Source organism: Rhinolophus ferrumequinum, chromosome 5 (assembly GCF_004115265.2).
Source record: "Rhinolophus ferrumequinum isolate MPI-CBG mRhiFer1 chromosome 5, mRhiFer1_v1.p, whole genome shotgun sequence".
In the NCBI taxonomy this organism is placed as follows: Eukaryota; Metazoa; Chordata; class Mammalia; order Chiroptera; family Rhinolophidae; genus Rhinolophus; species Rhinolophus ferrumequinum.
The window spans coordinates 85535510-85562876 of NC_046288.1; the positions used below are offsets into that span (position 1 = coordinate 85535510).

At 54.5% G+C, this 27367-nt stretch overlaps 1 protein-coding gene across 2 annotated transcripts; it reads left to right on the plus strand.

Moving 5' to 3' along the window:
• Window positions 1-219: 219 nt before the first annotated feature.
• TRMT44 (tRNA methyltransferase 44 homolog) lies at window positions 220-25678 on the plus strand. Of its 2 annotated transcripts, none has more exons than XM_033106250.1 (11): window positions 220-869; window positions 1671-1785; window positions 6076-6295; window positions 8532-8600; window positions 9394-9501; window positions 10785-10856; window positions 13964-14070; window positions 14976-15159; window positions 16747-17110; window positions 19303-19419; window positions 24352-25678. In XM_033106250.1, the coding sequence occupies exons 1-11, from the start codon at window positions 239-241 to the stop codon at window positions 24684-24686; spliced, it is 2322 nt and encodes a 773-aa protein (XP_032962141.1). In that variant the 5' UTR covers window positions 220-238; the 3' UTR covers window positions 24687-25678. The 2 variants fall into 2 exon arrangements, with proteins under 2 accessions (XP_032962141.1, XP_032962142.1); XM_033106251.1 differs by having other exon boundaries at window positions 731-869; window positions 6105-6295.
• Window positions 25679-27367: the final 1689 nt, after the last annotated feature.

The following is a 27367-nucleotide window of genomic DNA, read 5'->3' on the forward strand; positions in this document are numbered from 1 at the left end:
GAGGAACCCACACGCCTGGGACGGACCCCCAGAGAATAGAGAGCAAAGGTAAAATTCCGCAACGGAATCCTGCCAGGGCATCACAGGACGGAAGCGCAGGCTGCCCTTCCTCGCCCGCTCACTTCCGGTCCCGGCGCCCCGCCCCCAGGCGTCCACACGCCGCGCCGCCGCTGCGTCATCACGGCGCGCCATGCGTCATCACGGCGCGCCGCTGCTTGGCTCTCGGCGCGGGCAGGCCATGGCGGAGGTGGGCAGGGCCGCTGTGCGCGACCCCGGGGCGCTGCTCCCGGGCGGCTTCTGGGCGGCGGTGGCCGTGTGGCTGGAGAGGCCGCAGGTGGCCAACAAGCGGCTGTGTGGCGTCCGCGTGGAGAGCCGGCGGGGTGCCGTCCTGCCCCGGACCGAGGCCCGCGGCCGCAGCCGCAGGTCGAGCGCAGGCCCCGAGCAGGAGGGGCGGGCGGCGTCGGGATGCGGGCGCGAGGACGGACCGGGACCCGGTCAGCGTTCCCCCGAGGGAGGCCCGGGCCCCGGGCCGAGCGCAGACCTCGAGCAGCCCCACGGCCGGCTCCAGCTCGGGGAAGACGAGAGGGAAGCAGCCGCAGCGCCTCTGCTCGCGGGGGCCCCCGGACAGCCCCGCAAGGCTGGAGTCGGGGAGGACGACTTCCCAGCCTCGGACCTGGATTCTCTCTGGGACGATTTCTCCCGAAGCCTTGTCCGCGACAATCAAGATATGCTGGCCTTCCTTACGGGCTCTGGGGCGGGATCGCAGCCAGAGGCTCAGCGCGAGCTCGACGTGGTGCTCAGAACCGTCATCCCCAAGCGGAGCACGCATTGCCCGCTTTCTGCTCCGAAGAGAGAAATAGTCGTGCAAGGTAAGAAGAGTATTTCGAGTAGTGGGAGGTGTCAAAGGTAAACGAAGCCGGACGCTAGTTAAGTGGCAAAGATGTAATAGATTTTTAGTAGTCATACACCGTTGCCTTAGGAACCAGAGTGCAGCGTGAACTGAACTCCCGTTTGAGCAGAGGTAGCTGGGCCTTTTAAAGGGAGAATGAGGGAATGGTGTGTGTAGGGGCGGGGGCCTCAGGGAGTGAAAAATTAAAAGGGACAAAAGTGTCCATGTGAAACCCATCTGTGTTTATGGCAGTCAGATTCCTCCCCTCTCACGGAGGCCAGAAGACGCCCCATCTTCAGGTGTGCGCTGGGACAGTCCATTCTTTTGGCAGCAGCCCTGAACTTTCTCAGTCATCTTCAGGTCGTCCCAGGGGTATGGCCTTGAGCTGTTGGAAACCATGTTAGTGTTTGTTCAAGTGTTTATGGACCAGTGTTGATGCCCAATGGAGAAAGGTCTCAGAGGAGCCTGGCTTGAGTTTGGTCAAGAAGAGAATCTTTAGCAGCGGACGCAGTTAGGTTAAGAAGTGTAGGGGTGGAGTCCCAGAGAGCAGTTTCCAGGCTCTCCACCTCTGGTGTAAAGGTGCTGGCTCGGCCATCAGCTGTAGCCAGTTAGCCGTTAGTCACTAATATAACTGCCGTTTCAATGTAAGAGGACCAGAACAGGAGAGGGAGGGGCGTCCAGGACTCTAAGGACCTCAGTCGTTTCTGTTGTTAATACTGCCTCTGATAAGACTCTGAACTAAGCGGCTGTAACTTGTCATCCTTGTGGGTTTTTCCGCCAGATGTCCTCAATGGAACTGTAACTTTTTTACCTTTGGAAGAAGACGACACCGGGAATTTAAAGGTTAAGATGAGCAATGTGTATCAAATTCAGCTCAGTCACATCAAAGAAGAATGGTAAGCAGATAACTGATTGCTCTTTCAATGTGTTGTGGTATCAGTTGATGATTTCTTTAGGCGACTGCATGGTTTTGGGCCACTGAAGAGCTAAAGGGACCCTGTCGGGCAGTTAGAGTTTGTGGAAGGTGCCTTGTAGTTGGTGTTGGCAGGACACGCCTTTGTTGTCGCTGGTGCCTGGCCTGCGTCTCTGGTCACAGCCTGGCTGGAGGCTGGAGTCTCTGCTTTCCATGCAGCCTTGAGGGTTAGTATTATAGCACCTAGTTTTAGCCCTGAAATCAGATGAACTCAAATCCCTTTGTCATTTTGCTGTTTCTCACAACTTGGTGATGGAGTAATTGCAAGCTTCCTTTTTGATTTCCTGCTGAGGCTCTATTTTGTCCAGATGTCACGGGCATTTAGTAACGCTTAGCATAAAAGTAGCAGTTTAACAAGCTCCCTTTGTCCCATGTGGCGTTTGGGCCTGTACAGCCAAGTGTGAGATTTGGTTTAATTCCAATAGGTATTTTTTAAATGAAAAAGTCTGAGGAAGGGTAAATTCACTCTTTCCCCTTCTGCTGATGTTTTCCTGAAAGCCACATCTGGTCTGTACTTTCTAGAACAATGTGGGGACAGAGCCCCAAAAAGCAGTTTCCAGGCTCTCGGCCTCACATAGAAAGGTGCTGGCTCAGGTAGTAAATGGCCATCGACTGTGATCAAATGGCCAGCAGCTGTGGCTAGTTGGCCGTCAGCTGTAACCAGTGAGCCATTGGGCACGAATATAACCGCCGTGGCTAGGCTAGCAGAAAAAGGGGGGGCTAGCAAGGAGATGGTGGGTGAGCCTGCAAGCGGCGCAGTGAGGGTTGAGAATTGTGTGGCTCCTGCTTCCTGTGTCTCCAACCCAGCCCCCAGCAAGAGTATAGTGGTGTGACTCCCCTACCTATGGCTCCGTGGGTGTTCCTTTTTGGCCTCACTGTGTCCTGCGTTCTTATGTGGGGAGCGGGAGCAGAGACCCCACAGACCCCGCCAGACGCCCCGCACGACAAATGGCGCAGCGAGCAGGGTACGGTGCCGGCCAAAGCTCCCCGAAAGGCGGTGGAGCGGTTTGTGCGTATGAACACTCAGTCTCAGGAAGACCAGGAGGAGACGCTGCCTGAGAGATGGACCCCCGTGGAGGGGTGGGAAGACGTGGACGGTTCCCCAACCAGCAGAGGCCGGAGAAAGCGAAGGTTGCGGCCCAGTGGGCTGGGAAGTGCTCGCTGAGGCAGCCCGGATGCAGGACTTGTAGTCCCAGGAAGAAACGCTTGCTGAGTCCTCCGTGGGAGCTGAGGGTGAGGTCAAGGTCACCCCTCACCCCCAGGACAGCCCTGGTGAATGACTATGGACTATGGGGAATTGCCTTCCATCCCTAATTTAATGGACCTCTTCACTGTTTGGGAACATCCCACCATGTAGTGGAACTGGCGGATGTTTGCTTTTGTGTCTTGACCGGCCACCATCGAGAATATGTAAGCACCTTGACTGTGAGCCACTGTTGTTCCAGCACGGTACCCTGAGAGGCCTGGGGAGAGTGGCAGTGCCCTGAGAGCCCTGGCTGTGTCCAGGAAGTCTGGCTGTGCCCAGAGAGAGTGGCAGTGCCCTGAGAGCCCTGGCTGTGTCCAGGAAGTCTGGCTGAGCCCAGAGAGAGTGGCAGTGCCCTGAGAGGCCCTCGTGTGCCGGGGAGACTAGTGGTACCCTAAGAAGCCCAGGAAGTCTGGCTGTGCCCAGAAGTACTGGTGGTGCCCTGAGAGCCCTGGCTGTGACCAGAGAGCTTGGCTGTGTCCAGGAAATAGCATTCACCTCCAGGCTCCTCGCACAGGGCCCCTCGCGGAAGACGCTTGTCGCGTAGATTGTGAGGCGAGACCCTGTAGGGGTGGAGTGTGGGGACAGAGCCCCAAAAAGCAATTTCCAGGCTCTCGGCCTCACATAGAAAGGTGCTGGCTCAGGTAGTAAATGGCTGTCGACTGCAATCAAATGGCCATCAGCTGTGGCTAGTTAGCCGTCAGCTGTAACCAGTGAGCCATTAGGCACTAATATAACTGCCGTGGCTACACTAGCAGAAAATGGGGGCTAGCAAGGAGATGGTGGCTGAGCCTGCAAGCGGCGCAGTGAGGGTTGAGAATTGTGTGGCTCCTGCTTCCTGTGTCTCCAACCCAGCTGCCAGTGAGAGTATAGTGGTGTGACTCCCCTACCTATGGCTCCGTGGGTGTTCCTTTTTGGCCTCGCCATGTCCTGCGTTCTTATGTGGGGAGTGGGACCAGAGACCCCACCGGACGCCCCGCACGACAAACAACCTTGGGGAATGTGTCTGTTTAAGCAGAATGAGCTTTGCACATGGTTTTGTAGAAGGCAGAGGGGTACAGTGGGAGAAGCTTGGTTTGGGGTCAGATAGACTGGGTTTCCCCACTAGCAGTGTGACCTTGGGTACATGGTCTCCGTGGCCCTCAGTTGTCGCACCTGTGAAATGGGTTTAATAAGCCTCTGAGGGCACCGGGCAGGGCTTCATAGGGATCCGTTGCAGGCTTAGAAGCTTGATGGGAATTCCTGGGGCTACCCAGGTGATGCCTCTTGAGAATTATCAAGAGGTGGCCCAAGGGCCTTTTCTCTCAGCTTGCTCCGTTCTGAAAGTGGGGAGTGAGAGCAGGCCCCGTGTTCACCTGTGTGGTCACTTGGCTGGGTGCCGACACCAAGCCGTTAGGTGCTCAGGTACGTACGTGGCGACGCTTGTAGCCAGGCCTGGCCGTAGCTGGCTCTCAGGACACCGATGCCAGGGGTCACATTCCCGGCGCCTTGATGAGTTACTGACGGCTCAGCCGGCAGCCCCCATCTTTCCAGGGTGGCATTTCCTATCGTTGCCCCACTGGGCAGCTGTGTCAGTCACATTCCTGTGAGCACTGGTCATACTTTGGGGAGCCCACATGAATTAAATGGGCGTTTGAGGGGCTGCCGTCTCAGCAGTGTTTGTTATGTGCCCACCATGTGCTCAGCCCCGGGGGACAGCGCTGAGCAAGCCTTGTGGGGGAGACACGTGAACGTACTCTCTAGTACCAGGTAGTGCTAAGTACCGTGCCGAGAAAGAAAAGGTAAAACGGTCTCTGTGCCCGTTGCCCCTCGTTAGCAAAGGTGGTGTGCCAGCGTATGTAGAGTGGGCAGGGAAGGCCTCTGAGATGGGGACATCCAAGGACAGGCCTGAGTGGATGAGGGAGTAGGTGTGGGGACCTCTGCGAACACCTGGAGAAAGCGGGAGGCCCAGGAAGGGTAGGGGAGAGGCCCACCGAAGTGCGTCAGCCCCAGCAAGAGCTCCTGAGGGGAAGGGACGGGGAAGGTGAGCGTCCAGCGTCCCGCCCAGGCCCTTCCTGCATTGTGACCTCCCTCGGTGTGTCTCCTGCAGAATCAGTGCTGTCACTTCTGGGAGTGAGTCGTGTTCCTCTGGTGCACGTGGTGATAAGAAGCCTGACAGTCAGAGCTCTCGCCACCCCGACAGACCCCTTTTCCTTGTCCCCTGTGCCTGTGTCCAGTTCTGCTCTCTCCTCCAGCCGCCTGTGCTTCTGCTTGTGTAGGGGCTCCCCCTCGAACACCTCCTCCTTTGTGTCGCCCCACAAACGATGCGCTCACCCCTCACCGTGCTGCCCGAATTGCAGCCTGAGAGAGGGTATTGTGATCTGGGCCCACTGGGCCCCCGGGTCGTGAGCACCTGCCGTGGACCAGGTGCTGCTGGGAGCTGGGATGCAGAGCGAATGGCGCAGGCGGGAGCCACAGCCTCACCACGTTCTGGTGGCAGAAGATGCAGGAGCCCAACGAACCACATGCTGCACGGGGGTGGTCCTTAGCTTTGTGACTGAGCACTCATCTTTCTGTCCAGTAAATGATTGGTGAACCAGCAAACTCACGTTTGAGTTGCACATATGAAAATGTGTAAAGAAGAGAAATGTTAGGAAAATCCATAGGCATTGTAGCACCTGGCCAGTTAGTGGGTCTGAAGTAGACGGTAATTTTAGTTTGTCATTTTAGTTCCTCCTCCTGCTGGGCTTCATAGGGTGCGAGATGCTGTCTTAACAGTGTTTGCAAGAGAAGAGGAATTCTTTCTGCTTTTTAAATGTGTTTTTCTCTGTTAGATGAAAATTCTGTAACGAGTTCAGCTTGTTTTGTGTTTTGGATAAACTTTTGTAATTGTAGCTGTCTTCTCTCTTGTTGTGCTAGTAGATAAGTGTGTAATTTAAAAACAAGAATTAAAACCAGCTCTGCTCATTCATGTTTTTCTTATTTTTAAAGGTTCATATCTGTTTTAATTTTCTGTCCAGAAAGATGGCATTCAGATGGAATTGTGTACCCCAAAGTCACGTGGCTTGCAGGCGAGCTGCTGGCCAAGCTGGCCAGGTGGTCTGCAGAGAGCCGGCAGAGCGCGTTTAAAAGCACCCTGTCCCTCATTTCCATCGCGAAGTACAGCAAGGCCTATCAGGGGCTGAAAGAGAAGTACAAGGACATGGTCAAGGTAATTCTGGGGGAAGCATCTGTGACCCCCGCTGCATATAAATGAGGTCACATGACCAAACTGTGCCAGGTTAAATGGTTTTTCCTGTATGCCCTCTAGTTTTCTACATATGCAGGCATTAAGTCAATGTACCCACTTCAGGTCACTCGTGGCTGTGCTGCTGTGTGACATACTTAGAGATACGAACCACAAAAACGTTGGCAGGTGTGTTATGGAAAAGAATTTATTTATTTTTGCATAATACTAATTATTTTTCAAGAGAAAAAAGTGAAATATTTAAAATAATTGAACATTAAATTAGTTACTAAATTACCATAATGCTTTGGTATGAACTTAAAGATATTTTAAAATATGTGAAAAATTAAAGTATGAAAGAATATACTTCCAGGCCGGCCCGGTGGCTCCAGGGTTGGAGCATCTTTCTCCTAACACCCGGGTCGCCTGTTCCATTCCCACATGGGCCAGTGAGCTGCTCCCTCTACAGCTAAGATTGTGAACAACAGCTTGACCTGGAGCTGGGGTGGTCGGCGTGAGTGGCCGGCAGCCGGTGACAGCTGCTGGGAGCCGCTGGGAGCTGCTGGGAGCTGCTGGGAGCTGCTGGGAGCTGCTGGGAGCGGCCGACCGACTGCCTCAGCCGGGGGAGCGCAGGGCTCACAACACCAGCGTGGGCCAGGGAGCTGCGTCCTCCACAACTAGACTGGGAAACAACTGACGGTTTGCACCGAGTGGGGGGCGGGGGGCATATATATTTCCCAAAAAGCGATACATTTTATAACTTTCTTGACTTTCTAAGATGTAAAAAGGTAACAAACGTGTGTGTTCACACCCAGCTTAAGAAATGAGTTCTAATTATCGGTCGCAGTTCCCTGTAGTTTTCCTACTTCCCATCTCCCTCCCTCCTAGAAGCAACCACCATTTACCACGCCGCTGTATTTTATCACCTATTGCTGTGTAACCGGGCACCCCCAAAAGTCGCAGGAATAGTAACTCTTCATCCCCGCTCAAGCGTGTGTAGGTCCTGGGGCTCCCCATCTCTCCCAGATCCTGGCCTAGTCGTCCTTCATTGTCTTAACTATTCAGAACCTTCAAGAAGGGACTTTTATATTCTTCCAGCTTTTACAGTTGTGAGACGGTTCATTTGAACTGTCTGGCCTGCGGTGACAGGAAACACATCTGAATGTGTATCACTGGGCCTTGGTGTCTCTTCTGCCAGATGCCAGCTGTGCACGTTAGTGGTTTGCATAGTGACCTCACACTTGCACTGTGACGGGCCAGCCGCCAAACAGTACCTGAATGGGGGAGTGGGAATGAAAAAAGACACTCACACAAATGATGATGCGGCCAGTCTTCAGTGATCCTGAAGCACAGAGTTTACTTTTCTTTACCAATTTATACCACCTGTGTACGTGCAGCTTAACAATCACGAATGTGCATTACCTCATTGAGAGTAAAATTTTCAACTTTTACATATAAACTACAGACTCACTGAAACTTCCCAAAGTCATTATCTCAATGACAAAGCCCACCAATTACCCTGATAATCATCAGTGATCTGTGTCCGGTAACTGGCCGTTCCCACCTCATTCCTCAGCAGCTTGCAAGCACCCTCCAGGTGCAGGCAGAGACAATGCCTCAGGAGCTAAAACTGAGCCAGTCTGCAAGGCTTCAGAATAGCAAGAAATCATGGCTCCCCACATTGCACGACCAGCGTGTCAGTTTTCAGAGCACCTGACAGTCATCCTGCGTGGTAGTTAGGCTGTGTCCGTGCTTTACGGACAGGGATACGGGGACAAAGCAGCTGATAGTGGGACTGATGGGCGACTGACAGCGGCTGACAGACCAGAAGGCGGAGCGCTGGCGTCCTGTCCCCTGTCCCTTTACTCCCCAGCCCCATTTCCCTGGTCATTGTCCTCTAGAAATGGCCAGGCTGGTGCAGCCAGCTGTTTTCCTGTGATGTGCCGTCGCCTCCTCTAAGTACGTATACACACGGTCTTGGTTGTAAAGTCTTGCCTGGACTGTGTTGGCTTTCGACATGTCCCGTTACACAGATAGGAAAAAAGTCTATGCAGATCTTACCATAAGAGACCGAATTCCTGCCTTTAGAACGAGCCTTTTTTGTTTAAACTTGATCGCATTATTAGTCCAGCTTGACTTAGGCCTTCCGGAGATACTTTAAGTATCGTGAAACGGGGGCAGATGGGAGGACAACTTTCATACGCTCTTGAAAACTTTGTAGGCGTGGCCCGAGGTGACCGACCCTGAGAAGTTTGTATATGAAGATGTGGCGATTGCTGCCTACCTGCTGGTAAGAGCGTGTCATTGGAGCTCTGTGGGGTGGGGGCAGGTGGCTTTGGCGATTTCGCTGCGAGTGGGCGACACCTGTCAGGGCCATGACTCAGGTGTGTGTACCTCTGTTTGCCACAGTTGGTTCCACACGTGATGGCTTTTAACTTCGCAGGGAGCCCTCGCATGAGTGTTGAACAAGTGTGAATTGTGAAACTTGACTGGAGGGGTTCAAGCTGAACTGTCCTTTCCTCACTCATGGTCGGCATGGAGATGCTGGCTGGTGTGGGGAACCACCGATGGCAGCCGTCTGAGCTCACGCCCTCCAACCCTCCACACGGGGTTTCTAGCCGTGGATCTTTCCTTAGCGAGCTTGCTAGACCACCTCCACTTGGACGTGCCCTGTAACTCTGCAGTCTTGATTTTCTGATCTATAAAATGTTTAGATTAGGTATCTTTCAATTTCCTTTCCACTGTAATTCTCTTAGTCCTTTTTTTAAGACAGCATTATTTTGTTTTGATTGCCGATGTATACAAAACTTGAAGAATACAGAGCAAGCGGGGAAACTAACAATATTTAAGGCTCTTGCCCAGAGACGACCACTTGAATGTGGCATCTTGATGGAAGGAGAAGGCGAGGCTGCCCCGCCCCATGCAGCGTCACACCAGAGCCGTGGGCCAATTGCGCCCGCCCTCTGCGCACCTGCGCGGAAGCCCGTTCTGAGAGTGCGCAGTGTAGTCCCGTGTGGGCTTGTGTCTGAGTGATTCTGGGCTAGAGCGAATTACAAACTGACTGTTTTCTTCTGTTCACTTAGGTTTTATGGGAAGACGAGAGAGCCGAGCGGGGAGTGACAGCTAAGCAGTCCTTTGTGGACTTAGGGTGCGGAAATGGCCTCCTGGTGCACGTGCTGAGCAGTGAGGGGGTAACGCAGGGCTCACGGCCCTTTCTTGTACCTTTTCTAGAGTGTCTGCAAGGCTAGCGCGAGGCTCGCTGAGCTCTTTTTCCACCGGTACGATCTGGGTTCAGAGTTGGCCTGGCTGTTGGAATAGTGACTGGTTGTAGACTGTTGCTTTGCAGAACCGTCAGCTTGTAAGACGAGGAAAAGCGCAGTCTCATTAGACTGAAAGAGCTTCTCAGGGACATGCCAGGAGCGCCTGTAAAACGGCAGGCTTCAAACAGCACGTGTGTCAGATCTTTTTGGAAAACCCACCGTTTCAAGGCACTAGAGGAGAATAAACAATAAGGTGCAGCGTGCCCTCCTTAAGAGAAGCTTAAGTTCTAGTTCAGAGGGTAGTCACGTGCACACATCCCACAGCATAAAACTGATACCATTTTCTGGATCGGTGACGTGAAGGCAGCATGAGCTGAGAGCAGTGCAGTCAGGGCGGGCTGGCGGCGCCCGGCCCCCAGCTTCCCGCCGTCGTCCCAGCCTTCCCGGAGAACCCAGTGTGTTGGCACGGTTCCCTCGTCATCTGGCCGAGCAAACGGGGGCTCAGCAGCTTCACACTCAAGGGTGACAGCTGGGATTTGAAGCCCAGTGCTGCCCCAAGGCTGGTTCTCTTCCGACTGTGGCATTCTGTCTGCTGCACAGGTGTACCTGTCCTCACGGGGAGCTTGGAGTGGGCTTGTCCCAGCGTCCTTTTTGAATTGCTTCATAAAAGAATGGGTTTGTAATACTTGTAAAGAGGTGTGGGTTAGCACATCAGGTGGTGACATGATGCTGGTAGGTGGAGACAGTGATGGGGAGGGCGTTGTGAAAGAAATACGGTTCCCTGTGAGAGCTAACAAGGTGGTCGTGGTGTCCTGGGGGAGAAGCCACCTAGAGGATGAGGCTTGTCGCGTGAGCTGGGAGAGGAGCTGTGCCTGAGATCGGAGATCGTAAGCTGACAGAGCCGAGGGAGCCAGCTCCCTTTCCAGGCACGTTTCCCGGGGCTCCAGCCATGGAGATGTTCCCGCACCTGGACTCCGTTTCCCTTCGTGAAGACTTGTGGCTGCCAGAGGGTGGGGCAGGTCTTGTCTGGGCCTTGCGAGCGGGGAGCACAGAGCGTGTCTGTCTGAAGTGGCTGAGAGCTGTTCTGGGGCCCTCCGTCAGTGCTGAGGGTGTCTGTGCTTTCCACGGCTGGAGGTACCTGCAGAGTTTAAGTGGTTCTTGCTAATGTATTATGATGCACGGAACTTAACCTTCGGTTTCTGAAATTATTTCAGCACCCAGGCAGAGGGATCGATATCCGAAGAAGGAAAATCTGGGACATGTATGGGCCACAGACTCGCCTAGAGGTACTGGCTTTGTCCATTCACTCGGTCCCTGCATGTTATCCCCTGGTGACAGTTGTTTCAATGAGTGTGTTTCTGTGTAGGCCGATCAGAAATGCTACCATAATTCACGTTAATCTGACATTTAGCGAAAGGATGAACCTTTAGGCTTTTCAAAGCCTTCCTGTTAAATGGAAAGAAGGGAGCTGAGCTCTGCAGCCGGAGGAGCCGTCTCCTCCCGTGGGCCTGCCGCGGGCCTGCCGTGGGTGGTGGGCACCTTCTGTGGGTGCTTGGTGCTGCCTTGGGGCGGAGGGCAAGTTGGTGAGGAGGCGAGTGTCACAGCACAAAGCATCCTTCATATGTTTGTGGGGACACTGGAGTAGACAAACCCACTGCACTGCCAGTCGTCGAAGCGTGGAGCAGTAGTTACTACAGTGCGTAACACCTCATAATATAAACGGCATGCTGCTGGCGTGCGGATTTACTGCTCGATGCTTTTTGTCATTGAGAGTGTGCTCTCTCCTTACAAAAAGTGTGCTGTGGAACAGTATGCCGCTGACGCCGGCAGCGGCCGCGTGCGTCGCATGTTTACTGCGTCTCAGTACATGTGCTGCCGAAGCGAGCGCTTCACTGCGTCTCTTGATCGCATCTTTTGTGCTTGATTTAATCTCATGTTGTTTCATACGGTAACGTGCTGTACAGGCAGGTAGCCAGGAGCCGCGGGCGGTACCGCACGGCCTAGGTGAGTGGTAGGTAGGCTGTACTGCCTGGGTGCGTGCGTCACGCTGTGATGCTCGCACAACAGCCAAATCCGAAATCGCCTAACGATGCACTTCTCAGAACTTTTCCCATCGTTAAACGATGTACAAAAGTAGAGAGAAGAGCATAACAAACCCCAGAAACTCACCAGCCAGCTTCAGCGACTCTTCATTTATCCCTCCACTCCCACCGTTAGCCCCTCTGTTGTTCTGAAACAGATCTCGGGCATGTCGTTTCATCTGTAAATGGAAAATAAACTTTTTGACATTATTTTTGTATTCTCTCTGTTTCACTTGCTTTTAAAGTTGAGAAGTATGTTGCAAATTTTTGTTTTTTCAAATTGAAGGGAAGTTCATCGCAGCGGCCTGACATCTCTTTGTTTGCTTTTTTTTTCATTCTGTTTTATGCTTCAAGGATTTGCATTTGCTTACGTAGTCATGCATTATACTAAAACATTGTTAAGCTCTCCGGTCTGAAGAATGTCGGGAAGCAGTCGATGTCTAGGGGAGGCTGCAGATAGCACGCAGACCATATATTCTTACACAGTTAAGAAAAAGGGGCTCTAATTTAGGCACGAGGTTGATGATCAAAGCTACAGGAGGAACGTGATTGTTTTCAAAATCCCGTGTCCACAGTTGTAAAAAACAAAAGAATGTCTTTGGGAAGAGGTTCAGACAGTACTTGAATAAGCCCTGTGTTCCAGTGGTGACCCCAGGTGAGCTGGCAGAAGGGTTGGAAGGTTCTAGTCCTGTGTTTGAGGTCTCCCGTGGCCTGCCTCAGACTCCTCTGCTAAGAGGAGTTCGTTTTCTAGTCTTGTGTATTGTGTCTCATTACACCTGGACCTTCCATCTCAGAGCTTGGAGATTCTGCTTGTTCTAGTGTTAAATGTGAGGTGAGGCCTGGCCGCCGTCTATGACGCCGCCTGCTTTAGAAGAGCGGCCCGAAACTAGCGTGGTGGTTATGTGGTGTCTCGGAAACGAGGCCCTTCCATGAACAGGCATTCTGGACGTTCAGAGGCCACGCGTGGGGTACAACATTGTCCTTCCTTTCAAAAACCTCGTTTGATTATAAGCAAGAAACTGTTAAGAAAAGACACCCGTTTTTAGTAACAGTAGTGTGGGGATCACAGAGTGTCTTAATTGTGGAGCTATCTATGGAATAGGAACAGTCAGTTTGCTCTACTCAGAATGTCATTTAAAACTTTTCCTAAATAAGTGGCGTTTTGTCTGTCGTGCTATTGGCCAGATAACTGTAAATGTTACGGGATTGCTGAGTATAAGTGATGTTTGTATCATTGCAGGCCACTTAAAGAGACAAGTAGGCAAATTTAAATCTAGAATGAGTGGGAATACAGAATAAATATCAAGGTTTGTTTTTCCTGCTTTTAAATTATGGGCATACCTGTTGAGCAATACTATTTTCAACATTTCAATGTATGTGTGAATAAAAGCACATATGCTTATTTAAGAAGCAGAAAGATTGTAGAATTTAAATTTTATTTTTATTAAGGTCATGGCTGCAAGGTGCTCTTATACTGCAGTTTTGTTAGTCTTCCCATTTATTTTGATCAAGGAGTAACACGTCTGCCTACTTCCTTGGGGGATTCATCAACTTTAAAGTTAAGAGGACTTGGAGTAATTATAGAGTGTCTGTTCTCTTGCCAGTTTTGACTGATAGAGTCACTGTTGAGACTGTTGATTTCAGTACTAGTTAATGATTTAGCAGGAAGGGGGGAGAGTGTTTAAAGTTCCCAAATCATAAAAGCAAGCTGTTTTCAAGGTTAACTTCAGAAATTTTCAGAGTGGTTAACATGCCGATTCAGTGGAGTTTCATAAAAGATAGTAATAGCAAAGAATTATGCTGCCTGCGTGTGTAGCTTCCTCGTGTGTTTTATCTTTTTATAGGTAAAGGTGGAAGGACGTCTGAGGCTGTGTAGGTGCATTATAGTATACACTTAAGTCGACTTGAGCCCTGGCTGCTTTCCACTTCCCCACTCTTAAGGCCGTTTCTTCTTCCTGTATTCTGCTGAAGGTGAAACTGGTCACGTGTCCCCTCTTTCCTGCGCGCCTTTTTATGGTTTTGTAATGAAGCACATTTTTGATGACCAAAAGGAAATTAGCACTCAGAAAAGTGTTTCCCTAGTGATGACTCTAGAAGTTGCTCATATTTCCTGCCCTCGGGGGCAGCCACGTTCACTTCCTCACTCCTAGTCCCGGTTTCAGCCTTGACACAGGAAGCCCACAGGGGCTAAGAACCTGCGGGGAGCATGGCGAGCTCCTGCAGGCCCTCTGCCTGCCCACTCGGGCTGCTGCCTCAGCAGCTCTGCATTTATTTCCGAAACGTTTAGTCTCATTTTTATGTTTTTCTTTTAGGAAAGTGCAATCACACCAAACGATAGCACCCTTTTTCCTGACGTTGATTGGTTAATCGGTAACCATTCCGATGAACTAACACCATGGATACCTGTCATTGCAGCCAGGTAGGTAGACAGGTTGGCAGGTGAGTGGCTGGGGTGTTGGGTGGCTAAACCTCGCTGCCCCAAACAGGAGCCACCAGCTGCATGTGGCAGTCAAGCACTCGAAATGCAGCTATTTCAAAGTGTGGAAATGACAACATGTTGAATGTATTGGGTTAAATTGAAAAGAAATTCCACCTGTTTTGCTATTTAAACTATGGGTCCTAGAAAACCTAAAATTGCATACGTGGTTTCCGTCATACTTCTGTGGGACAGTGTTGATGGAGACTGATTACTTCTACAGTTCTTACATCCAGTGTTGAAAGATGTGTCATTTTTTTGGAAGTTTGTTTTGATACAGTAGAGTTTGTCTTCAAAGGGCACATCTGTCAATATAAAGATGCTTTGCAGCAGTACTTGTTTCGCAGATAACATCACACCTTTGTCGGACGTGGCTTATGCTTCTGTATCAGGAGACCATCAAGGCGCATGTTACCTTGCTGCCCTGAAATATTTTGTTTTCTGGTCTTCTTCATCCAGGTTCTTGTGAGCTAGCTGTTCTAGCTCTCCAGGAATTAGGGAGGTCAGGGAGAAAATCTTAGTCTTCGTGAGGCCGACCTCTGAAATTTCTGATTCACGGCTGAAATCTCAGTGCAGTTCAGAAAACTTTAGATTACTGTTGACAAGAGTAACTGCAATAGAAAATACTTTTTATAAAAGTAATGAGAGGAAAGATAATACTGTGCTCCATTGTTTCTAGAAATTAAATTGGGGAAAGCTGTGCTTCGTTTTTTTATATTAAAATGAGCCAGCAGCAGACGTTTGTATGTTCCCCTGCTAACACGACTGCCACGTGGCTTTCTGCTGAATGTTCTTCACTGACTGGATTCACGACTTCTGGATCCTGTGTTTGTTGATTGTGTTTGAAGGTCTTCCTACAAGTGCCGTTTCTTTGTCCTTCCCTGCTGTTTCTTCGACTTCGTTGGAAGATACCACCGGAGGCAAAGTGAGAAGACGCAGTACCGAGGGTACCTGGATTTCATCACAGAGGTGGGAGCGACCTGCGGCTTCCACGTGGAGGAGGACTGCCTTAGGATCCCCTCAACCAAGCGAGTGCGTCCCAGTCACCTCGCGTGTTCTCCGCGGGCGACGTGCTGCCGCCATTTAGATGGAAGGCTTAGGGCCTGGCCCAGAACCATAAACGGCCCTGATGTTTGAAAGTATGAATGTTCCAGAAGGGCCCTATCCCAATTTCAACATCTCAGTCGTTGGTGGGATTCAGGGGCTTTTCTCTGTACGGTTGCCTCTTTTGGGGACGTTCTGAAACTTCCTGCTCCAGGCAACTCTGGAGGAACCCTCACCAAGTCTTCATTTCCTTTCCAGAAACTGGGACTGGCCCCACGGGGTCTCCCCGAGGTAGTGTCAGCTTGGCCTGTGTAGAGATTCTTGACCCTCGTGTTGTCTGCAGCTGAACGTGCTAATAATTGGCTGAAATGAAAGGTGGTTTCAGAAGTTCAGAACGATTTCAAATTTTATTAAAAGCCTCATTGATTCAGATTGATCTGCAGTGTAATTGGTCTGGATCCTAGTTGACGCTTGCACCCTCCGGGACTCCGCCAGGTGGGGAGGGCAGGTGTCCCCGTGGTGGGCGCTCACCGGCTGTTGGGGTTCGGCCCCCCTGTCGGCTTCAGGGACCTCTTGGCTGTCGGTGCTGTCACTGCTCAGGAAATGGGCGTTAAGACTCAGCTTCAGAGCCTTCCTGTCGTTCTCTAAATGCCCTCGATTTGGGCAAGTCGTGGTCTTCGGAGGTTGGAGGTGGTTTTCAGAAACTGCTGAAGTTTGGGTTGCATAGGTGGGCATGAAGACCCCACAGTTTGGTTTGTGCAGTTGTCTTTCCACTGGTGTTTGTAGAAGCCACAGATGACCTTTTACCTCCCCCAGCCTTGGTTTCCTGTAAATGGATGATTTGGGGTCAAATGCAGGAGTACATGTCCACACGCAGCACCTGACTTTGTGCCACGTGTTCTCATCCTCACACAGAAGCTAAGTCACCTGCCTGAGGTCACGTGTGTCGCAGGTGGCAGAGCTGGAGCGTAGTAAGGGGCAGCTCTGATGGGACCAGATTCGCCTTCTTTCACTGCCTGTCTGGCTTTGTAGTTGGTGCCCCGGGAGGACGTGCACAGGTACAAGGCTCACGGCGGCGTCACGGGACAGGCCCCGCTCTGGAGAGCGGCCTCCGTGTGCGCGTCTGAGGGAGGAGAGTGGCGCGGGCCGCACATGCCCGCTGTGCTGACTGCCCTGCTCGGTACTCACATCTCCCCGTGCTCTGGCGAGGCTGACATAGAGACGTCTCATTCTTTTGTAGCTCCTTCTTAGGGGGACCCCCAGGGTCTGCGTGGGGCAGAGGTGGGGGCAAGTGAGGGCTGACAGAGCGCAGTGTCTAGAACAGGGGGGCTGGCACGCTCAGCAAAGTGGACCTGGGTGTGTGCGTGTTTGTTAGCTCCCCACGGAAGTCTCAGCGATGCGTGTTTTCATGGCTTTCCATTGTTTACTGTTAAGTCATTGGTCTTGGAGTTGGTTTTTAAAATAAGGCTTCTTTTGTGGCGGATAGCTAACACTTCTGTGCAACGTGTACTCCAAGGAGTTTCCTGGGGGCATTCAAATACTGCAGGAGCCTGACTCTGCTCTTTTCAAATGCAGGTTTGTCTCATTGGGAAATCGAGAACGTACCCCCCCGCTGGAGAAGCCTCCATGGATGTCCAGAGAACGCGGTACATCCACAGGCGGCGGGGCTGCCCTCCTGCCCCCGGGGCTGCCGCCAGCAGCGCGGACCGTCCCGACGGGTGCCCTGATGGCCGTGGAACCCCGGACGTCCAGGCTGAAGGACTATGGCTGCCTGGGTTTCGCCCTCGAGAAAAAGCCGAGCGCGTAAGGAATTGTGCCACCCTCCCTCGAGACTTTGTTGACCAGGTGGTGCTACAAGTGGCAGATTTGTTGTTGGGTGGAAAGCGGTTAAACCCGAGAAGTTCTCCCGGCGGGCGTTTGAAGGCCTGGAACCGAGGAGGTAACCGTCTACGTCACTGGGGCACTTGCTGGGTTTCGGGCAGCGACTCAGTCTCCCTCGTAACCAGCTTACAACTGTGTGGCCGCTTTTAATTAAATGTATTTCAAAGAAATGGGGTAACAGGCTATTGCAAGCTCATTCTTATGTTTCCTTCCACGTCCTGTGGACATGGGGGATGTCGGCTGCCTCCAGGCAGGAGGCTGAGAGCAGGGTGCTACCACCGGGCCCCTAACCTTGACATGTTCAGGTCTTGGTCTGCAGCTACTCAGCTTCAGTCTAGAAAGTATCCAAACAGAAAACGGGTTACTGGAGGCCAGAAAGAGGCTCTGTCCCCTAGAATATATGTTGTGATTTGATAATTCTCTGAAATCCCCAAAATGCCAAATCAGACAGGAGAACAGGTATTGTACACATAGGACAGACAATGTGCTGAAACAGTGGCCGTCAAGGCCGCAAGGAGTGGAAGTGTGAGTCTTGGTGCTTTTTCTAAAACTGCCTGGCGTGTTGGAGTCCCAGGCTGCGGGGCAGACACTTGTGCTTCCTGCTCCATTCCCGGCGGCCAGGGGGCGCTGTGGAGCTGTCTGCTTGGGCCGAGCCAGAGCTTTGCCTCTGAGACTGGGTCACTGGAGGAAATTGGGGACTCCTCCCTTTTGCTGTCAGGGTCTGTGCCTGGCTGCACTGGCCAGAGAGGCTGTAGCCGTGGGTCCTCCTTCGCCCTCAGACTGGTCTTCCTCAGCCGTGGGTGTTGGCATCCTTGTTTGTCGTCATTTCTCCCTCTACCTCTGTCTTTGTGACGTGGCAGCACCACTGAGTATGTCCCCCTTCTCCAGGAATCAGCCGACCTTGTTAGTAGCTGATCAGGGGAGCTTCTGGGGACCCACTGTCAGCCCTGGCTTGGGTGCTGAGCAATTGCCGACAGTCCCGAGGTGCCATGGGGTGTTCCGTGGGGGCTACCCCACTTTCTAGGTGTGCTCTGCTAAAGCGGGGCCAGAGCAGAGCGGAAGGCCAGCTGCGGGGGGCTTCTTCGTGGCCTCAGAGCACGGAGCCCACAGCAGGCAGGCGGGCGAGGCCAGAGGCCAGAGACCTTCGGGTGAATCTGAAAACGTCGAGTATGACCTTTCATTTCCAGGATGGCCCTTTTCTCGGCTGGGGCCTTTGGGAACGGTCGAGCACAGGGGTGCCAGTCTGTGCCTCGGATGGGACACCCTTTTAGTGAGCAAAGCCTGGCTCTTTTCCTCGGCTCAGAGGTAGATGCGGGGCGGGGGCTCTGGTCATTTCTCTGGCCTGCCCCATTGGAGATGCCTGGGAGCTGGGGCGCTGTCCTCCCCAGGTTGGTCTCTGTTGGTCCGAGGCTGTTGGAGGCGCTCCAGCTGCCCCCTGTCCACCCATCTGGGAGAAGCTCCGCTGAGGTGGTGTGCCCTTTGCCTCTCAGCCACCTGCCCCCACCCACGGGCACTTGTCCTCTTTGGTCACTGGAATTAGTGACCCCTACCCAGCCTGCCCTCAGGCATGGGAGTCTCCATGTTTCTGGGACCTCATGACAGAGGAGTGGGCCTGTCCTTAGGACCTTACTGATTGCAGGCCTGGGGTCTGCCCTCTGCAAGGCATGGCCGAGGGGACACTGGGAGGAGGTGGTCCCTGCTCCAGCGAGGGGCAGGAGCAGGGCATGAGTCAGCGTCACGGGGCTCATGGCGCCAGGACCTGGGAGGGCGGGCAGGGCTGTGTGGGCCAGTGGAACTTCCCCTTACACGCCCTGGGTCCTCAGAACGGGTTGGAGGAAGCTGAGAGGCAGACCTGGAAGGCCGCTGGGCTCTGACAGGTTGAATTACAGCAGCCGGTCCACACAGCTGCCTGCACTGTGGTCTCCAGGCCTGGGCCGCACAGCGGTGCCGACCCTTTGAGTCTGGGAGGCTCGCGGGCAGGAGGGGGTGGGCGGCCTGTGGGGAGGACAGGCAGTGCAGGGCCTGGCAGGTGGGGGGCTCAGGGCGCCCCGGTGGTGACGGCTGCCCGCATGGTTCCGGCTGTGGTGAGGTGTGCGCTGGGTTACTGGACCTTTACATTAAATGTTGGTGGTCCCTCCTGCTGGCGTACATAAGGGGTGTGAATTTATAGAACTAGAATTGTTTTTGTGCCTATTCAATAGGTTTGTAATAGCCATTTTGTTGTTTGGGGGAAAACCCCATTTTCCACAGAGAGCCTTTCCTTGTCTGAAGTCGCAGATAAGCTGGACAGGGAGACCCTGCAGAGGCTGAAGCGGGAGTGTGGCGGCCTGCAGACGCTGCTGAGAAACAGCCATCAGGTGTTTGAAGGTAAGTGCATCAAACCTTTCAGGATGCTTGTTTCTCACAGGTGGAAACGCGCTCCCTGCGCCGCCCTCGCCCACCTTCCTTCCACCTGCCTCCGCAGCTTCTGCGGGACTGAATCTCTCCATCCCTCCCGCCTGGCTTGCCCGTTTATGTTTCTGTGGGGCGGTCACTCACCACACACTGTGCCCACTCCCCCAGGGCCCCTGCTTCCTCCCCACCCGGTGTCCCGGCCTCTCTGATGGGAGCCCAAGTACCGTCTCCTCCACGGAACCACCTTCCCGTCTGCCCCTGCCCAGCCCTTCCTCTGTGCCCCCAGGTTCCACATGTGCTTCTGTCACACGTCTTCCTGTCCTTGTAACATCGCCACCCCAGCTAGACCAAGAGTTCCCTTTGGGCGGGGCCAGGTGTACAGCCCCCCCACAGACACACACTGTGGTGCTCAGCCGGGGGATGAGTGAAGGCCTGGGGGGCGGGTGGGGGCACGCACACCTGACCCTCCTCACGGCGAGGGGTAGGGGAAGCCATTGGGTCCCAGGGTCTCCGGCCCACGAGGTGCCATCAGTGGGCAGGTCTCTCCCTGAGCACACTGAGATGACAGCCTCTGTCCCTGCCCCCAGGATATGGCACACCAGGTGGTGGGTCCAGCACAGCAGGACAGGTGCCTTGGTCAGGATCTGTGTAGGGAAGGTGGCTGGGCACCTTTCCAGAGGGGAGGGAAGCCAGCCTAGAGGCGCAGAATTGCAGTCTGCACCAAGGGGATGTGCCGGCCCAGCCCGAGGGGTGTGTGTACACACTGGGCCCTAGGGCCTTGTCTGGGGATGTGGGCAGCTCCCTGAGCCCCAGGATTGGGGCTGAACCCCCCCTCCTTTATGTTCTTGCTGAGTGGGGTGGTGGGGAAGGAGGCCTCAGCTGGGCAACATGGCTGATGGAGGCATGTCTGTCCACTCCCTCAGGCTGTAAACTTCCTAAGGGGTTGAGTGCTGCCACCATTTCTTCCCTGCCCCCATGTGTGCACGGGAGAGCTGGGTGTGCACACCTGCACTGTCCCCCATGTGTGCACGCCCGCACTGCCCCCATGTGTGCACACCTGCACTGCCCCCATGTGTGCACGGGAGAGCTGGGTGTGCACGCCTGCACTGTCCCCCCATGTGTGCCCGTACTGCCCCCCATGTGTGCACACCTGCACTGCCCCCATGTGTGCACGGGAGAGCTGGGTGTGCATGCCTGCACTGTCCCCCCATGTGTGCACGCCCGCACTGCCCCCCATGTGTGCACACCTGCACTGCCCCCATGTGTGCACGCGAGAGCTGGGTGTGCACGCCTGCACTGTCCCCCCATGTGTGCACACCCACACTGCCCCCATGTGTGCACGCGAGAGCTGGGTGTGCACGCCCGCACTGCCCCCCCATGTGTGCACGGGAGAGCTGGGTGTGCACGCCCGCACTGCCCCCCATGTGTGCACGGGAGAGCTGGGTGTGCACGCCTGCACTGCCCCCCATGTGTGCACGGGAGAGCTGGGTGTGCACGCCTGCACTGCCCCCCCATGTGTGCACGGGAGAGCTGGGTGTGCACGCCCGCACTGCCCCCCCATGTGTGCACGGGAGAGCTGGGTGTGCACGCCCGCACTGCCCCCCCATGTGTGCACGGGAGAGCTGGGTGTGCACGCCCGCACTGCCCCCCCATGTGTGCACGGGAGAGCTGGGTGTGCACGCCCGCACTGCCCCCCCATGTGTGCACGGGAGAGCTGGGTGTGCACGCCTGCACTGCCCCCCCATGTGTGCACGGGAGAGCTGGGTGTGCACGCCCGCACTGCCCCCCCATGTGTGCACGGGAGAGCTGGGTGTGCACGCCCGCACTACCCCCCCATGTGTGCACGGGAGAGCTGGGTGTGCACGCCCGCACTGCCCCCCATGTGTGCACGGGAGAGCTGGGTGTGCACGCCTGCACTGCCCCCCCATGTGTGCACGGGAGAGCTGGGTGTGCACGCCCGCACTGCCCCCCATGTGTGCACGGGAGAGCTGGGTGTGCACGCCTGCACTGTCCCCCCATGTGTGCACGCCTGCACTGCCCCCCCATGTGTGCACGGGAGAGCTGGGTGTGCACGCCTGCAGTGTCTTTGGATGGCTTGGTTGCCCGTGTGGAGCTAAGCTTTGTTTTCACATGAACTTGATTTCACTTGGATAAGTGCTGCTGCTCCGAGGGAGGTAAGCTTTGTAAACGGAACCAGAGTCTCCATGTTTGGGGTGCTTGCAGGAGGGCAGGCCCCCGTGGGGGCTGGAGAGCTGGAGGAGGGCCGCCTTCTGGAACTGAAGGCTCCTGCTCCCGCTGAGCTGGCACAGCCGCCTGGGGTCCACTCTGCGTCCAGAGCCCAGTGGGTAGAAGCAGTCATGCAGCCCGAGGGCCGCTCTTCTTTTGTTTTGTCCCAACACATTTTTCCGGTTGGTTTCATGAAATAGTATCGTTTTTCCATTATAAATATGCATGTGTGTGACTGCTTTTCTGTGCAGTTCACGTGGGGGGGACACTTTTATTTTTGGAAACACTTCTGAGTAGGAGGCTTGGGGATTGAGCTCCAAGTAAACAGTCTGCTTCCAGTCATGCAAAAACTATGCACTGGAGCTGGGCCTTATCTGTGAGGGTTCTTTGTAAAGGAACGTGGACAGTCTCCAGTATTGTTGATGGCGCTCTTGGTGAGGACGTCCGCACTCTGAGTGGTCAGTTGCTGTGCTCACGGCCTTGAAGATGGGGACCCAGCTCAGAGAGGTTGGTGACATGCCCGAGGTGTCCCTCAAGGGGAGGGGCTGGGCTGGCCCCTAAGTCGAGACGGAGCAGACCAGTGCTCCCAAGCATGCAGCACCATCCCGGTCCAAACCGATTTTCTGGAAGGTTCTTCAGCCCCTCAGGACACTGGTTAAGGTGATGTCTGTTGCCAGAAACAGTGGAGGAGGCGGACGGCAGGTTCCGTGTGCTGTCCAGGCCTGTCGGGGGCACGCATGAGGGAGAACACACTCAGAAACGCCGGGTGGGAAATGAGCTGGGGAAGAGCATGTGTTCCTGTGATTCCATCTTATAATCAGGAACGCATTTCTGCACAGGCAGAGTCTGGGTGGTCGGTCTGTCCTGTGAGCTGGCTGGCGGGCGCCTGGGACGGGCCTGCCCGGGACGGGCCTGCCCGGGACGGGAGCTGGGTGTCAGGCCTTCCTCTTGGGCCTGGCACGTGCACACACCCCTCGGGTTGGGCCTGGCACGTGCCTGAGAGCTGCCCTGTGTCCTGGGGGTGGGGGGCGGCATGTCGGCTTCCTGGCCAGCCTCAGGGCTCCCTGCCTCTCAGCTCCAGCGTCACCACTCTGTCATTAGCGCCCACTCCCAGGCCTTAGAAATCCTGGCTCCCTCTCCCCTGACCCTGCAGGTACTGCTCCAAAGGTGTGGCCAGGTGTCGTCTTAACTGCCTGTGGAGTTAAGCTGCCTCCGCCAGCCAGCCTCTCCTGACAGGAGGGAACCGGGCATGACCTCTGTGGGCTGGGCTCCATGCCCAGCTTTGGCCCCTGTGACCTCCCCCAGATTTCTCCTGAGCCCATCCAGGCCATCAGGGGCCCCTCGCCTTTTTGGCGTGCACACCCGGGAGCCTGGGAGCCTTACCTCCGCGGCGCCTTCTCCCCACAGCTGGGGCGTGGCTTTTCATGCTGCGCCGGGAGGTGCTGCCGTGGGAGCATCCAGTGGGCACAGTGATGGTTCCTTGACTCGCTTTCAGGCGGAGAATGCTGAGGGCAGCATGGGGGGAGACAGAGCAGGAGCCAGCTCGGGGGAGGCAGCCCGGCGAGGAGGCGCCTCTTGGTCCCGTGAGGATGAATCCCCGCATTGTGGCCTTGCAGTGGGGCGCCTCTGCGCTCCCTTCTCTGCTTCCAGGGGAAAGCAGTAAACGTTAGTCTGCGGGGCGGGCACCGTCACGAGGGCACCTGAGAGCGGAGTGGCGATTTCAGTCACACGCCCAGTCTTAGGGGTCGCACAGCCAGGCTGCCTCAATGAGCCTCCTGTGTTTCTCCCGAGCCTTTCCAAAGGCTCCGGGCGGGTTTATAGCTTCCAGGCAAAACCGGGATGGGCTTGGTTGCTTTGGCTCCGTTTCACGTGGAGTTGTTGGAGTTGTTGGCTCTCGGAAGGAAACAGCCAGGCGTGAGCTGCGGGGGTGTCAGCCGAGGTGGAGCAACGGCTCAGGGCAGCTCAGAGCGGCCTGGTCAGCTGCCAGGCCACGGCCCCCTCCTCTCCCCGGCCCGCTGGGGTCCTCCAGCCACACAGGTCCCTCCCACCATGCTCCCCCAGTGCCACGGCGGACTCTCACCCTCATTTATATTTTGGGGGCTCTGGCCGTGGGGGTCTCCACCGCCTGCTCCCCCATCTTTGCCTGCCTAGAAGGGACGTGTCCCCCCCTTATTCGTTTTCTCTTTATGACGTGGAGATGTCCTAAGGACCAGGGCTACTGTGCAGACAGCGTCCGGCCTTCACAAATCAGGACCCCGTTAGGGCTCTCACCCCTCGCCCCAGGTCCTCAGCCTGGTTTCCCATCAGCCCGACCCCCGTGCTGCCCCAGCCACTTTCCCATGGCCACACCTTTGATGTTGCCACCGGAACCTGGGCTGCAGTCATGGGGCTCTTCACCCTTTCCCGGGTCTGGCACACCCGTGCTGACCGCCAGCCCGTGGTGCCAGCCTCAGCCCTTCCACACTCCCCGCTGGCCCCGTGCTTCCATCACCACTCACCCACAGGTCGGGACTGCAAGCCGGCCACTGCTTGAGACCTCAGCACCCCGTCGCCCTGGGCAGTGGCTGGCTGGGACTGGCAGGGACTCTGGGCTCGTGTCGGTGCAGCCCACAGATCCTGGGGACCTAAGGGACTTGCAGGCTGACTTCCTGGCTGTCTTTCTCTCTGTCCCAAATGCAGTTCTGAATGGGAGCGTTCACATTCGCGACTGGAGGGAAGAGAAGTGTCAGAAGGGAAAGCACCCAGAGGCCAAGCGCACACTGCTGTCGGGGGCTTTCAAAACCCGCCTCTGCTGGTTCTTCACTCACCACCCTGACGGCTGTGCCCTGCCTTCACACTGCTGCCCGTTTGCCCACGGGCCTGAGGAGCTGCGGCCACCAAGAAGGAAACGCAGATCCTGCGAGCTGCCTCCACCATGCGAGGGGCCGGCGGAGAGCCAGGCCCCAGCCCCGCGGGGCTGCATGGTTTCTGAGACCTTCCCCTTCTCCTCCCCTCCGCCCTCCATGGGGACATAACTGTGGTACATGAACAGGAGAAGCTCGTACCCACCCCCATCTGCATGCTCAGTCTGTTAAAGCAGCAAACTCTTAAATGTGTCCAGCTTCTTTTTGTCAGAGTGTGACAGTTCGTAAATGTCCTACAGCTCAGACGGAGGAAGCACAGCCATGCCTGCGACAGCTCCCGGCACCAGACCCAGCTGCCCGGGCCCAGCCCCCCTCTTTCCCGCCCTCCTCCACTGGACCTTCTTCCCACTGGTGCTGGTCATTCTTTTGATTCCAGGGAAGAGAAACTCCTGATGTGTTTCTATTTGCAATTATTTTTCCAGCTTTTCACAAAAGTCGGCACCAGACAGATTGTTGTGCCTCTTGATTTTTCGTGGGACGTCTCCTGGCGCCCTTTCCATGGGACAGGTGGCCGTGGGTCATTTGTGAGGGACGAGAAGAAGCTCATTCCTTTCTCTGTGTCTCACTGGGCCTTGGAGGTCCAGGTCACGTTGTTTCTTGGCCCCAGCACCGCCCTGCCTCCCACCCAAAGGTCATGGTCACCTTGGGCAGCGTAGCACACGTGTGGGGGTGACGGCCAAGAGATTGTGGACATGGTGGCCTGGCTGGGGCCTGCGCCGAGGACGCACCAGGCACAGCTCTGAGCCTTAGTGTCACGTGTGGATGTTGGGGTGTCACCAGCTCACAGGTGGTTGTGAGGGACCAAGCCAAGCAGTGTTTCCTCCAGCTCTGAGGTCGCCACTCCATTGTCTGCTGGCCTCCGTTGTGTCTGAGAGGAATTTAACCGTGATTCTTACTGTGGCGCCCCACTGTGCAGGGCACGCTTTCTCTGGCTGTTTTTAAGAATGTTTTTTTCATTTGTAGTTTTCAGCAGTTTTGTATAACGTGCATAAGATGTGATTTTCTTTTTACTTATCTTGTTGGGGTTTGCTGAATTTTGTAAATCCCTAGGTTACTGTTTTTGATCCAATTTGGGGAAAAAAAATCAGCCAGTATTCCATAAATATTTTTTTCTCCTCCATCTTGTCTCTTCTCCGAAAACTCCAATTGTATGTGTGTTAGATCATTTGACACCATCCTACAGGTCACTGAGGTTCTTTTTTTAATCTTTTTTCTCAGTTTGAATGCTTTCTACTTGTCTCTAAGTTCACTAGCCCTTCCATTACATCGAATCTGCTGTTAATTCTATTCAGTGATACATATTTTTACATTTCACATATGACAGTTTTTATTTCTAGGGTTTCCACTGCTTATTTTTGTCACAAGTGATTTCTTCTGAAATTCTCCATCTCGTCAGCCATTATCCATCAGGTTTAAAGTCCTTTTCTGCTAGTTCAACATTTGGCTCATCTATGAGTTTGTTTCTATTGACTGTTTTTTCTTTTGACTGATCACATTTTTCTGTTTCTCCTTATGACCGTATGTATATATATGTGTATACACACACACACACACACACGGTTATTGTTTGCTGGAAATTGTGGGTGGTATGTGTAGATCCTGAATTCTGTTGTCTTCGTATGAAGAGTGCTGAATGTTGTGTGGTGCGCCTTTAATTTTCAGTGAGTCTGAAAATTTGGTCTGGTGGAGGCATTGTTAAGGCAGATCGAGTTCTGTTTTGCCCTTAATTCCGATTCCTTATTTCATGTCTTTGCAGTCCTGGGACAGGTCCTTCTAAGATGGCCTTCCTGGGGTTTCATGGGTCACCAGGGTTCTCCCCAGCCCCCTAACTTGGCAGGACTTGAATTCCAGGCTGTGTCCCCTGTGGCGTGTGGTGGCGGCACACTCTGCTCTGGTTACTTCTGGCTCTTGTCCTGGCCCCTTTGGACTCACCGCACCTGTGCAATTCAGGAGTCAGCTGCCAAAACACCTGAAAATTGAGGGGGACATCCTGGGGAGGAGGGGCCCGCACGGAGGCACTCCAAAGTCTGCGTATAAACTCCCCTGAAATCCTTGGCTGCAGCGATGAAATGTCCCAGGTCTGCACTGCCCAGGATGGGAGCTACTGGTCACTAGCCACTTAATATGGCTGCTGCCACTGGGGAACGGAAGTTTTCATTTTCTGTACTTGTGATTTAAATAGCCACGTGTGGCTGGTGGCTCGCATGTTGGACAGAGTGCACCAGACCTTAGCTGCTCAGTGTGGTTTTAGTCTCGCATGGTTGTTTGTTAGAAATCTGAATCTCAGGGCCCATCCCAGACCTGCTGATCAATCGGAGCCCCGAGGTGGGACCCAGCAGCTGTTTTAACTTGCTCTGCGGGTGGTGTATGTGGAGACTGAGTTTGAGAGATGCCTCCCCCTGCGCTTTGCACCTCCGAGCCTTTTCATAGGCCCTTCCCTCTGGAAAATGTTCCTTCCTCTTCTCTGCTTGGCAAGTTGCGTTTCTTCCAAGTTCAGATAAAGGCAGCTCTGCAGAGCCTCTCGCCCGTGGCTCCTTTGCCCAAGTGTTAGGATGGCACAGGACCAGGCTTGCGGATCTGCCCCAAGGGGACGAGCCCAAAGCCACAGACTCACTGTACAGGAACCTGAGCAAGAGGTGGCGAGTTTGGGGGGAGGCTGTGCAGGGCCATGGACCCGCCAGCCAGGAGCAGAGAACGCTGCCTGCAGGAGACCTCTGCCGCCTGTCCCGCCCTGTGCAGTGTGGCGCACGGGCTGATTTCCAGGGTGCAGGGCCAGGTGGTGCTCCTGCAGC

Excerpts from the sequence above, each read along its gene's own strand:
- TRMT44 (XM_033106250.1), top strand. The coding sequence starts at position 239 with ATGGCGGAGGTGGGCAGGGCCGCTGTGCGCGACCCCGGGGCGCTGCTC. Across the intron at positions 870-1,670 it reads GAGAGAAATAGTCGTGCAAG|ATGTCCTCAATGGAACTGTA; the intron begins GTAAGAAGAGTA and ends TTTTTCCGCCAG. Across the intron at positions 10,857-13,963 it reads GGCCACAGACTCGCCTAGAG|GAAAGTGCAATCACACCAAA; the intron begins GTACTGGCTTTG and ends TTTTTCTTTTAG.